This window comes from Spermophilus citellus, assembly GCF_964194105.1.
Source record: "Spermophilus citellus genome assembly, chromosome: 17".
Classification (NCBI taxonomy): domain Eukaryota; kingdom Metazoa; phylum Chordata; class Mammalia; order Rodentia; family Sciuridae; genus Spermophilus; species Spermophilus citellus.
This window is the reverse complement of record NC_138199.1, coordinates 76,428,378-76,440,662: the sequence shown is the minus strand read 5'-3', so window position 1 is coordinate 76,440,662 and position 12,285 is coordinate 76,428,378. Positions and strand designations below refer to the sequence as shown.

Here is a 12,285-nt window from a genome sequence, read left to right as displayed (position 1 = left end):
GACTTGTTCCCCAGGGTCCTGTGGTTGCTATAGCTCCTGGGGATGGTATCTTTTTAAATCCTCCTCCCTAGCCGCGTGTCACTGTGTAGAAGGAAACTGCACATCTGGCCTGCAGTCACTCCGTGGAATTCCTCTCCCATTAGCTTTTGACCGTCACCACGGTCAGTTATCGTCCATCTTTGACGTGATTCATTTCCACCACCTGCTGCATCCTGTCTCCCGGGCCCCTGGCTCGGCTGGGGCCTCCAGGCAGGCACTCAGGGGGCACTCAGGCCTGGGTGGACTGGGTGTTTACCAAGCGCCCATTGGCGTCCATGCAGAAGGCCTCTTCCCTCTTTTGGTGTAATTCAACGAGTTGACTGGGCAGGTTCCCAGTCACACATTATGCCTGACGTCCAGAAGAGAGCCCTCCTTGGTGGCCAGGCGCTTCTTTTCTCGGGTGCTGCTGAACCTGACCTGTGTGCATGGGCGGCTCCAGGGTGTGCTGGTTCAGCGGTGGTCAGCAGCGCTGCAGGACAGGCCTGGAAAGTTCCTCAGATTTCTGCCCCTGGAGGGCTGGGAGAGCAATCAGTGCCTGCCCGGAGCAGCACCGTGAGGGACGGCAACAGTGCTGGAGTCAGCCATGCGCAGACGCTTTGAAATAAGCAAGGCAGAAGTTCCCTGGCATAGCTCTTGGTCCCACGCTGTGGCTTTGTGTCATCTCCCTTTGTTCTTCATCCAACACGAAGGGATTCTGTCAAGTTTATTGGTCGTCATTTTATTTATTTATTTATTTATTTTTAAGAGAGAGAGAGAGAGAGAGAATTTTTTTTAAAGAGAGAGTGAGAGAGAGAGAGAGAAAGAGAGAATTTTTAATATTTATTTTTTAGTTCTTGGCGGACACAACATCTTTGCTGGTATATGGTGCTGAGGATTGAACCCGGGCTGCAGGCATGCCAGGTGAGCGCGCCACCGCTTGAGCCACATCCCCAGCCCGAGAGAGAGAATTTTAATATCTATTTTTCAGTTATCAGCGGACACAACATCTTTGCTGGTATGTGGTGCTGAGGATCGAACCCGGGCCGCACGCATGCCAGGCGAGCACGCTACCGCTTGAGCCACATCCCCAGCCCCGAATTTTTTTTTTTTAAAAGAGAGAGAGGAGAGAGAGAGAGAATTTTTAATATCTATTTTTCAGTTATCAGCGGACACAACATCTTTGCTGGTATGTGGTGCTGAGGATCGAACCCGGGCCGCAGGCATGCCAGGCGAGCGTGCTACCACTTGAGCCACATCCCCAGCCCCGAATTTTTTTTTTTTTTAAAGAGAGAGAGGAGAGAAAGAGAGAATTTTTAATATCTATTTTTCAGTTATCAGCGGACACAACATCTTTGCTGGTATGTGGTGCTGAGGATCGAACCCGGGCCGCAGGCATGCCAGGCGAGCGTGCTACCACTTGAGCCACATCCCCAGCCCCGAATTTTTTTTTTTTTTAAAGAGAGAGAGGAGAGAGAGAGAGAATTTTTAATATCTATTTTTCAGTTATCGGCGGACACAACATCTTTGCTGGTATGTGGTGCTGAGGATCGAACCCGGGCCGCAGGCATGCCAGGCGAGCGCGCTACCGCCTGAGCCACATCCCCAGCCCCAAGTTTATTGGTCATTTTAAAAGTAACTAGTTTTAAGGACTGGATGCCCACCGGGGGTTTCCAGTCCAGGGGGTATCCAGTCCTCAGAACTCTGGGCACCGCCACACTGGTCACTAGGCTGCCACATTAAAAACAGAGGAGAAGGAGAAGGAGAGGGTAGGGGAAACGGAGGAGAGGAGAAAAGAAACAAAACGAGCCATGCCTGTCTGCCCCACCAGATGAGTCAGGAGTCCCGTCTGGCTGGAGGGGTGCTCTACCTCTCCCTGGTCCCTCCAGGGCCAGCCTTGACCAGCTGCTGCTCCCTCCTCGGGCACTGGAGTCATCCTGTGGAGATGTCTGAAGCGTCGTCTCCTTTTCCTTTGGAACCTGAAGATGTCAGCAGCCGCGTCCAGCCATGCTTATTCTGAATTCCGCTGTCCTGATGCGGAGATCTGTCATTCCCGATCTCGTGCCAGGTCTGAGCGTCACTGGTCACTGCTTCTCACCTCCTGAAGCTTCTTCCTGAACCCTGACTTTCCCAGATCTCTCCCTGCTTATCTCCTTCTCAGTTCGAGGGCGGGTTCCTCAAATTGGCCTTCCGTCCACAAACTCAGTTCCAACAACATTCACTTGCTGGGTGCCTCTTTTGGGAGCTGGTTATATTTTTTAATTCCAGGGATCATTCTTCCTAACCCTGTGTTCTCGTTTACCATGCAATGTCCTCTGAAATCTCGCACAGGATACCCACTGGTGTGTGTCTGCTGCCAGATCTGCTCCACGTCTGTGGGCTGCGCTGGCCGCCAGCCCCAGGATGGCTTCTGTTTTGATGGGAAGGTTTAGTGGCTGAGGTGGGTGACAAGGGCACTCAGGAGGGGCCAAGCACCAGGTGTCACCTAAGGGCCAGTGCATTGGCAGCAGCCCTGTGGCCAGGGCTACAACTGTGACTGAATTTTTGAAGCTGAGAAGGATAAAAGTGTGCTGACCGCGGCCATCCCCGCCAGGCTGAGTGGCTTCTGCTCCTGCCCTCATCACATGAGGTCCCCACAGGTGTCTGGCTGTTTCCAGAAGGGCCGCGGCAGAGAGGAGCTGGCCAGCTCCATGGTACCTGGCTCACTGTAGGGACACGTGTCCCCTTCAATTTCCACTACAGTCCAGACGTGGCTCCTTGGCTTCAGTGTGTCTGTCGCCTTCTGTTTTGTGTTTTGGGTTGATTTGGAGGTAAATGCTATGGTCTGAATGTGTCCTTCAAGAGTAGATGCTGGAAATGTGACCCCCAAGGCACCAGGGGTGGTGGGGTGTTCAGGTCACCAGGACCCACTCCTGACGGATTCCTGCCACTCATGAAGGGCTGGGGGTGCCAGGCCCACTCTCCTGCTCTCTCCCCTCTGCTCTGCTGCCTTGGGGGATGCTGCACTCCACAGGTGCTGGCCCTCGATCCCGGAGCTCCCAGTCTCCAGAACCATGACCCAAACAAACTCTGCCCACTGCTGACGGCCCCACGGGCTCTCCGGCAGAACCACAGACCTGGACCTGGAAAGGTCTGGAAACTCCTCCTGAATTTCTCAGGGCTCAAAGTATTTCTTTCCAGAACAGGGGGATATACCTAAGGTGCTATTTCCTTCCAGATTTTTTTTAGGCTATTTCCCTGTTACATTAGTGTAGCGTCGACAAAGAAAGTTGGAGACTTGACTCCCAGTGACCACAAGAGGAGGCCACTGCTCCCCGTCCCTGTGCCCTCTGTGCAGGACCAGGAGTGCTTCAGGCCTTGCCACTGCTCCCCCTGGTTCCTGGAGCCACCGCTACCTGGTTTCCCATCAGGCTGCCCCATCCCTGGCTGCGGGGCTGCGGGGACCCGCCTTTGCGTCTTCAGCATGGCCTCGTCGTCGGAATGAAACCCAACCTACCCTCTCTGCTCTGAGCTTCCTCGGGACCCGACCTCGGTAGACCCCACCATCCCCATGTTTTTGAGTCTCCAACCCTGATTACTGAACTATTATCAGTTTTAGGGTTTGCCCGAGTTTTAAAAAGAAATTTATGGGTCTTCCTTAACAAACCAACCAGGAACCCCTCCACGGTGCCCACACACGTTTGGCTTTGATGGCTGTCCCGCGGGTCATTTTAAAAAACACGTCGTTGGAAGGACTGGACACCCACCAGGGCACGGGGAGGGGAGGGGACGCACACGTGGCGCAGGCGCCTTACGCTTTTTGCGCTCCTGGTTGGCGGCCGCGTTGGTCTTGTTGTAGAGCGCGCGCGCCTCCCGCAGCTCCTCCTCCTGCTGCCTCCTCTCGCACGCTGCCACCGAGTGGCGGTCCTGGCTCTTCTCCAGCTGCATCTGCAGGCGGGCCAGATGCTGCTGGACTCCATAGAGATTGACGCCCAGCTCCTGCCGCTGGGCGTGGCTTTGCTTGGTGGCCACTTCCTGCGCCGCAGAGAGAAACAGGGTCACGGGATGCCAGCGCCCAGCCTGGGTGGGAGACGGGACCCATACGCACCAGCTCTTGGAGTTCCAGCCTCAACTTGTCTATCTGTCGGGTAAGGTAGCTCTTCAGGGCAGCCTGGAACCTGACCATCAGAGGCTAAGACAATGGAAAAGCGTGTGCCAGTGACTGCAGGGCCTAGTCCAGGGACACCCACCTCCCTCCTGTGCATGCGCGGGGGCACAGAGATAGCCGTGCGCCCCATTTCCTGCCCGGCGTCCTACTGGATGAGCACTGCAGAACCGAATGGCAAAAGGGTAGTGAGCTGTGGTGGCCTTCCTAGTGTTCCCTGGGGCGGGTGGTGGTATGACCAGTGGCCGGGGTGCCAGCCTCAGAGGTATGGGCAAAGAACTTCCCAGTGCACCCCGCTCCTTCCTCTGGCTGCCTGGAGCATCACAACTTTCTAAATGGGTTACAAAAATCAAAATTCCCTTTTTTCTGCCAGGGGCTGGGACAAGAAACTACAAGCTGGTTGGGGCACTCAGGGCAGTGACTCTCGGCCGGGTGATTCTGCCCCCAGCACCGCCCTTCAGCACAGTCTGAGACATTTTCGGGTGTTACAAGGAAGGGGGTGCTCCTGGCATGGGAGGGTGGAGGCCAGGGGCCTGTTCAGCACCTGCCATGTCCAGGGTGGCTACCCCCAAGTGGTCTGCCCCAGCGTGGTCTGTCCCACGTGTTAGGGTTGGGCTGGAAAGGTGCACTCATCTAAAAGAAAAGCACTCGTTGCCAAGTGGGCCCAAAGTGCAGCTGACCGTTCCGGAGCAGGTGAGACCCACACAGCGCAGGGGGTCCGAGGCCTATGCCGTTCTTCCCCTGTGGAGAGTGGGAGCAAAGCCCAGAAGTGTTTCTTACGTGCTCAGGGTCCAGAACCACCAGTTGGGATGCCTCTTCTTCAGCCTCTTCACTCTCGTCGGACTCGATTCTGTCCTCCAGGGCCTCTTCCTCGGAGGTCAGTTGTTGGATCCGGTCCAGGAAGGCCGTCAGGGGTTCCTCCCGAGGGCTGGCCTGGGGCTCCTCTGTGGGAGGAACCAGGATGTTGCTGGAAAGGGGTCTAATCATCGTATTCTAGGGGAGGCAGCCGCAAAGCTGCCCCACCGTGGGGCACGATGAAAAAGAGAAGGGAAAGCCACCCCACCAAGGCTCAGGGTTCAGAGGTGGTTCACGGTCCCTGCTCCTAGAAGCCCCGGTGTCGCGAGGGACCAGAAGCGGGTGTTGCTGGGAACAGCTGGCAAGATTGAAAAAGCAGGGAGATGATGAAGGAGGCTCTGGGAGCAGCGTCTTCCTCTGGTGGGGGAGAGGCCTGCTCTGTTTTTTATGGGGTTAGACATGTGCTGTTCTCGGTCGTTTGTGCACAACGTGAGGGCTCGTGGGCAGGTGCTCCCTGGGGAGTAAGCACCTTGCCATCTGGCCCCCATGCCCACACAGGGCTGCCACAGCCAGGTGAAAACGCGGGCCCTCCTGGCAGGCCTTTGTCAGGCAGCACAACGCCGGGGTCAGGGCTGCTGTGCCAGGGCTCCTCCCCCGGGGACCAGGAGGCAGGGACTAGGGTGGGGCCTCTCGGGCTCTGCATGAAGACCCCATCCTGCCGCTGACTTGGATAAATCACTGACTGGCTCCTAGGGTGCTTGGAGCCTGGTTCTACTCTGCAGGGTTAGAGTAAGGACTGAGTAGAACAGAGGAATGCTGGTGCGTGCTGCGTCTGCTGAGGACTTTCTGTAGTCCCCAGCGTAGGAAACAAGGAGGCCCCAGGCGCTACCCCACCTGGCTCCTGCGTGCTCTGGGGGAGATCCTCTGCGATGTTGTCCAGGCTCAGTCTGACGTGGTGTCCGGTCCCCATGGGAAAGGCCTTCTGCTGGGCGTCTTTCTGTGCTTCCGTCTGTGGCAAGAACAGGCAAAACAAATCAGCGAGGGCTGGTGTGACTGGGATACGGTCTGAGTCTCCACAAGGGCTCTGTGAGCAGAGGCGTGTCCCTGGATGTGGCTACTGTGATGGGACCGGCCCGGTCCTTGCATCACTGGGGGTGCCCTGAGGAGGTTCTCATGGGACCCATTGAGCGGTTCTCATGGATCGGCCCCTCCATTCCCTCTGCTTACGCCTGCACGCCTTCCCACCACCGCTATCCATGCCAAGGGTGGTCCTCCCGCAGAGCCTGTGCTGCGCTGTGTGGACTTCCAGCCTCTAAAACTCTGAGCTAAATAAACCTCTTCTTTTTCATAAGGAGCCTGGGTCAGGCATTTCATTATAGTGACGAAAAGCTGATTAATACAAGGACTCAGTCACAACAGGGAGGTTATTTGATTTTGGTTCGTTACATTGTTCAAATGCAACCTAGTTGTGAAAGCAGTAGAAAATTGGACAGGAAGGTTATTTGGCTTTTGCAAATGGCCAAGATAGAAAACACCCAGCCCTTGCCTTAGGGATTCTGGGGAAGGTCTTTGTTGGTCCGGACCTACAGCTGAGTACCTGCACAAGGGTGTGTGGACACGGGCGGATTCTTCACTCTGAATGCCCATCTGCCTGTGGGGGGACCCCTGTCCTGAGCATGCAGGAAAGTCTCCACAGCCATCAAGGGCTCCTTTCTTCTCTCAAACCACTCATCTTCAATATCTCCCCTTGACACAAACACCTGGTTCTGCTCTGGCTTTTATTACCTGTCTGTCTCCGTGGAGCTGGGGCTGTTTTGGCTTTTAAAGAGCAATTATCATTATGGACATCATCACTGCTGCCGCTGAATGGTGAATACTGGCCGCGGCTCACAGTGATCCCGCGTACCCGCTCCCCTCGCCCTCCCCGTGACCCACAGGGAGAACAGCCTGTGGCAGCTGAAGTGCTCACCCAAGTTTGTGCAGAGGCCGGAGTCCCAGCTGTCAGCCTGTGCCCTCCTGCCGTCCCTCTCCTGACGCTGCCCCCTCCTCTCCCCACATTCTTTTTCCTGCGGTGCTAGGGAGGACCCCAGGGCCTCACTCAGCCAGGCGGGCGCTCGAACGCCAAGCTGCACCCCAGCCCTAGGAACTGTCCCAGCAGCATCCAGAGCCACAGTGACATTATGGAGGTGCGGTGGCCGGAGCCTATCTCCAGAGTGTCCAGAATGGGCTTCTCCTAATGAGAAGCCAGTGACGTCCACACACCGTTGAATCCCACAGGGTCCGCTCATCATCCTATTTTCTCCCAAGAGGGAGCCAGCAGGGGGGAGGGGAGTGGGGTTCTCTCGGGGTTTGTCTCTGAACTTCTGGGTGATCGTATTTGGAAACTGCATCCCCAGGAATCTTCCAGAAACCTGGGCCCAAGGGTGCAAATAGGGTCTACAGTGAAGGAGTGATGCATAGATCACCCGCAGAGGCCTGCGCTCACTGACGTCCAGCTCCTAAAGGCGGCTTCATCACGCATTTGTCACTTGTCATCATTAAGCCTAATTGAGGCTCATCAAATATTGAATGCTGCGATTCTCCAGAGTTACTGAATCTCAGGTTTCACGGGATGGGGGCAGGGGGGGATGGCAGCTTCTCTCGGAGCAAGAGCTGCTGTCTGCAGGGAGGCTGGCCTGGCCCAGGCGAGGAGGCCTCCACCTGTACTATGGGGGGACGGTGGCTCCTGCAGGGCTGCTGTCAGGACAGGTGACATCAGGGCACGGCACAGAGTCCAAGCGCTGCGCTCCCCCTCTGCCTCTCCCCTTCCAGAACAACCCAGCCCTAAGGTCAGGAAAGAGGCTGCGGGCTGGGGCCCCCAGCTCAGAACCAGCACTGAGTGGTGAGGCCCACCTTCCTCCTAGGGCAGGTTTCAGAGCTCAAGGGTGGTGGGGAGGCCAGGGGAGGGGCAAGGAGACTCAGTGGAGTGGGAGATGGGTCATGGGGGGGGTGTCGAAGACACTGGTAAGTCCACTAAGGGGCCCGGGGGTGAGGCTCCTAATCAGTATAATCTCCTAGATTAAAAACCTAAAAATGGAAAAAAGGGGCAGGGTGTGTAGCTAGTGGCAGAGGCCTTAGCAAGCCTGAGGCCCTGGGCTCCATCCCCAGTACTGCAAATAAATAAATAAATAGACAAATAAATAAACAAAAGGTAAGAAAGACAAACACCACACAATCTTCTCCATAGACACCCAAAGAATGTGAGACAATCTAACACTTATGACAGACAAAGCAAAACACCCTAACACCCTACAAACTAGGGATAAAGGGACCCGCCCCCAACCTGTATGTCCGGAAGCTTTGTGTCATGTGACCAAAATACCAGACAAGAACAGCTCAGCGATAGAGCGCTCGCCTAGCACATGGGAGGTCCTTAGCACCACATAAAAATAAAAATAAATAAAATAAAGGCATTGTGTCCAACTACAACTAAAAAAGAACGACTCAGAGGAGGCAAAGTTTATCTGGGCTCATGGTTTCAATGGTCTCAGTCCATGGTCAGCCAACTCCATTGCCCTGAGCCCAAGATGAGGCAGAACATCATGGCAAAAGGGAATGGGGGGAGAAATCTGTGAGCTCCTGGCCGTCAGGAAGCAGAGAGAGAGAGAGAGAGAGAGAGAGAGACACAGACGACACACAGAGAGCACGCCTCCGTGACCCACCTTCTCCAGCTACACCGTACCCGCCAACAGGACCACCTAGTCAGTCCATTCAAACTAGGATAAACTGATTAGGTTACAGCTCTTACAGTCCAATCATTGCACCTCTGAATATCTCTGCATTCACAGAAGCATTTTGGAGACACCTCACATCCAAACTATAGCAACAACCTGATAAAAAGCATCTACAAAAAACCCAGTGAAAAACTGAAAGATTTCCACAGGCGATCAGGAACAAGACAAGGATGTCCACTCTCACCCCAGATAATCAGCATTGTGCTGGCAGGTCTAGCCAATGCAATCAGGCAAGAAAAGGAAATAAAAGGTGTCCACATTGAAAAGGAAGACAGTAACTGCCTTTATTCTCAGAAGATAGGATCATCTCTGGGGAAAAAAAGAAAACAAAAACTTATGGATTCTCCTAACAAGGGAGTTGAGCAACCTTGCAGAATGTAAGGATAATAAAGAAAAATCAATTGTATTTCTGTAAACCAGCAACAAATCATTGTAATCCCTTTACAATAGAGTTAAAAAAATAAGAAACATTTAGGGAGAACTCTGGCAAAAGGTGTGCAACACCTGTATACAATACCCAAGAGAAATAAGTCCTAAATAAATGGTAGTACTCTGTTGTGATTTTTTTCTCATTCTAAATACACATTCATTTTCATATTGTAATAAAAAGTACCTTCTCATGAAGGTACTTTAATAAATGCAAAGATTAAAGACTGACTTCACAGTGGTTCAAGTGGTTAAAATGAACATGGTCAGTTAGGGTGTTAGACCAGGCCTTGCCTGGTAGTTGCAGTGGAGAGCAGGGCACCACCTCTGTGGTGACCCTGCCAGAGATGGTCACCCAAACCTCCTCATGGGAAAACCCAGGCAAATCCCAGTGGGGATATTGTACAAGGAAACTGTCCTTGGTCTTCACAAGGTCAAGGTCATCAATGGACAGAGAGAGAAGACGAAAGGGATCTGAGAGTCAAGGCAACGTGTGATTCCGAACAGGACGTCCCTGCTAGAAAAGTCGTTACTGGGGCGTCAGGTGAAATGTGAATGAGGCTGAAACTTATTTGATCATGTAGCAACACAATTTCCAGATTATTATTATTATTATTTTTACTGCTGGGGAAGGAACTCAGGGCCTTGAGCATATTAGGCCAGCACTACTGTTGAGCTACACCCCTACTCTCAATTTTCAGATTTCAATGGTTATTTGTGGGAAACACATAAAATCATTCAGAGATGATCGTGTGCAGGTCAGCAACTTACTTTTGAATGCCTGAGGAAATAAAATGTGCCTTATATTGTAACATTATTTTTTCTTGTAAGTTGGTAGTTGTCTAAAAAAAAATAGGATGTAACTATTCTCATTATGTTTTACCTAGAACTGCACTGTCCAATATGTTAGCCCCTAGCAGTAGGTGGCCATTTAAATGTAAATTAACTGGAACTTATTAAAATAAAAAATTGAGTTTCTCTTTCTTGCCAGCCAGATCTCAAATGCTCTTGAAATGAGCACATGAGCCCTGTGACTCCTGGCCACCATCCTGGCTCATGTTGCTCTGGATGTCCTGATGTGGAGGGTGGCTATGAAAGTCAACCACTGTGGGTGTGGGAGCACTGAAGTCCAGGATCTCTTGGAATAGGCTAGTAGATTCCGAGGCTTAATTTGCTTCAGAATCCTAACAGGGGTTGCAGTTTGGGTTGTAGTGTGTCTTTAAGCTGTTTACATAGGGTGATGAGCCACATGGGCAGTAAGACATTTTCACAAAATAGAACCCAGGGCTACTCACCAAGCTGTCCTCTGTGGGTTCAGAAGCACCTGGGCCCATTTGCTCAGAGGGGCCTGCGACTGGCTGCAGACTGGGCTCTCTGGAGATGGCCCCTTTTGATTCCGATGGCTCAACGGCTTCTTGATAGGAATCTTCAACGCTTTCCTGCAGATGTACAGGGCCACTTTCATCCTCTGGCTCTTCCTGAAGGTTGGCATCTGAATGAATGGACTGTGCAGAGCTGATTCGTCTTTCAACCATTGTGACTTCCACATTAGAAAAGGGTACGATTTCCCCAATGGACGCGTCTTCCTCCTCTGCGTTATCTTCAACAGCAACCTGTCCTTCCGGGGACTCTTCCTCATCCTCAGCGATGTCCTCCTCATCTGAGCCTTCCCCTCCCACTTCACCTTCAGTGGTGATTTGCTCTTCCGAGGAGGCACCCGCCGCCTCTTTGCTTATCTGGTCATTGTTCTCTAGCGGTGGTGATTCCTACAACGGGATGGCAGGGGAAAAGCAAGGATCAAAGGATAAAGGGTCTTGGGAGGGGCTGTGCTCAGTCGGGAAATGCCTTCACATGCCTCCCATCACTAAGATGGTCTCAAGCTGGGTCTACCCTCTCTGTTTTGCCTCCATGCTCTCGACTTCATTACAGGAAATGAGTCTTGGAAAACTCAGGGCGACCCCAGAGCTGGGATTTAAAATGAAGTGGAAGGAAAACCAGTTTCCCTGTAACTGAACTGAGTGTGTCCCCCGTGCCAGGTGAAAGGACCCTTACACAACTGAGGCCAGCAAGCTCCCCCCTTACCTCCTGGTAAACACAAGCCCAGAACAACTCTTCCCAGAGGGAACTTTACCGCTTGGCCTTCTGTTTCCTGGTTCTCCTCTCCTCCAGAGGCCAATCCGACTTCCAGGTGAGACCTGGTTTTAGGGAAACAGTCCCACAGTTGGCATGTATCCCCTCCTCAATTCTGTAGGTCAGCTTATTGCCTGGGCTCTCAGCCAGGACTTTGCCCATCATCAGATCACACTTGCTAGGTGTCCCAGGTGCCAAGAGCTCTGAGAATGAGTGGAAACCACAATGACCTAAACATCCAGGGAGCACGAGACAGAGCACTGCAGAAAGGTCACCTTGACTATACTGTGTCTGGGACAAAACTGGGGACAGTAAATACAAAGCACAAAAAATCGCACCAAAAAGGTCAGAAGCCCCAAAGACTCTTTGTCAGCTTCCCAGTGGTTTACATAGAACAAGAACATTATGATTTACATTTAAACTATTATGTTTTTTAAAAATTAAAACCTATTTTTTAAAGCAAATCAATATAGATACTTGTGGACAAACAATGACAACCGCTGTGATTTCCTGTCCTTCCCAAGATAACCACTGGTAATAGGAGGCGATTTAGGACACAATTGTATTCCTTCAGATTTTTTTCCTATGCATTTAGCCCGAAACCCCTGCCCCACCCCTTAGAGTGTGCTGCATGTATTGTTTTACTTTTAGTCTTCTCTTTGGGCTCAACCTGGACATTGTTCCATCAGTTCATAGAGACCTACCCTTTTACAAAACAAGAAGCAATACGGAGGTGTCTACGCAAAAAGTCCAGATTCTTTAAAATCGGGTTTGTCCTTTTACATAAAGCATAGCAGAGTGCACGGTTGGCAGCGTGCGTCTTTACCTAACCGCCCCTCTAGGTGCGCTCAGGGAAAGCGCTGGGCCCCAGGCAGAGGTGACATCTGGGGGACCGCCTGTCTCCCCCCCAACCTGTGACTGGGAATCCGTCCTTGCAGGAGAGAGGCGAGGGACTGCTAAGGTTCCTGTCACAAGAAGTGTCCCCAGCATCCCATGGACGGG

The 12,285-nt window shown here is 52.6% G+C and overlaps 1 protein-coding gene across 1 annotated transcript in view; it reads right to left on the bottom strand.

Moving 5' to 3' along the window:
* Positions 1-12,285, bottom strand: part of CCDC40 (coiled-coil domain 40 molecular ruler complex subunit) — a 37,852-nt gene that overhangs the window by 24,937 nt on the left and 630 nt on the right. The window contains exons 2-7 of the mRNA XM_081272742.1: positions 11,285-11,348; positions 10,449-10,919; positions 5,849-5,963; positions 4,940-5,103; positions 4,103-4,186; positions 3,810-4,029 (exon numbers count right to left, since the gene is read on the bottom strand). Of these exons, the coding sequence (XP_081128868.1) occupies positions 3,810-4,029; positions 4,103-4,186; positions 4,940-5,103; positions 5,849-5,963; positions 10,449-10,919; positions 11,285-11,348 (1,118 nt within the window). The remainder of the gene's footprint in view (positions 1-3,809; positions 4,030-4,102; positions 4,187-4,939; positions 5,104-5,848; positions 5,964-10,448; positions 10,920-11,284; positions 11,349-12,285) is intronic.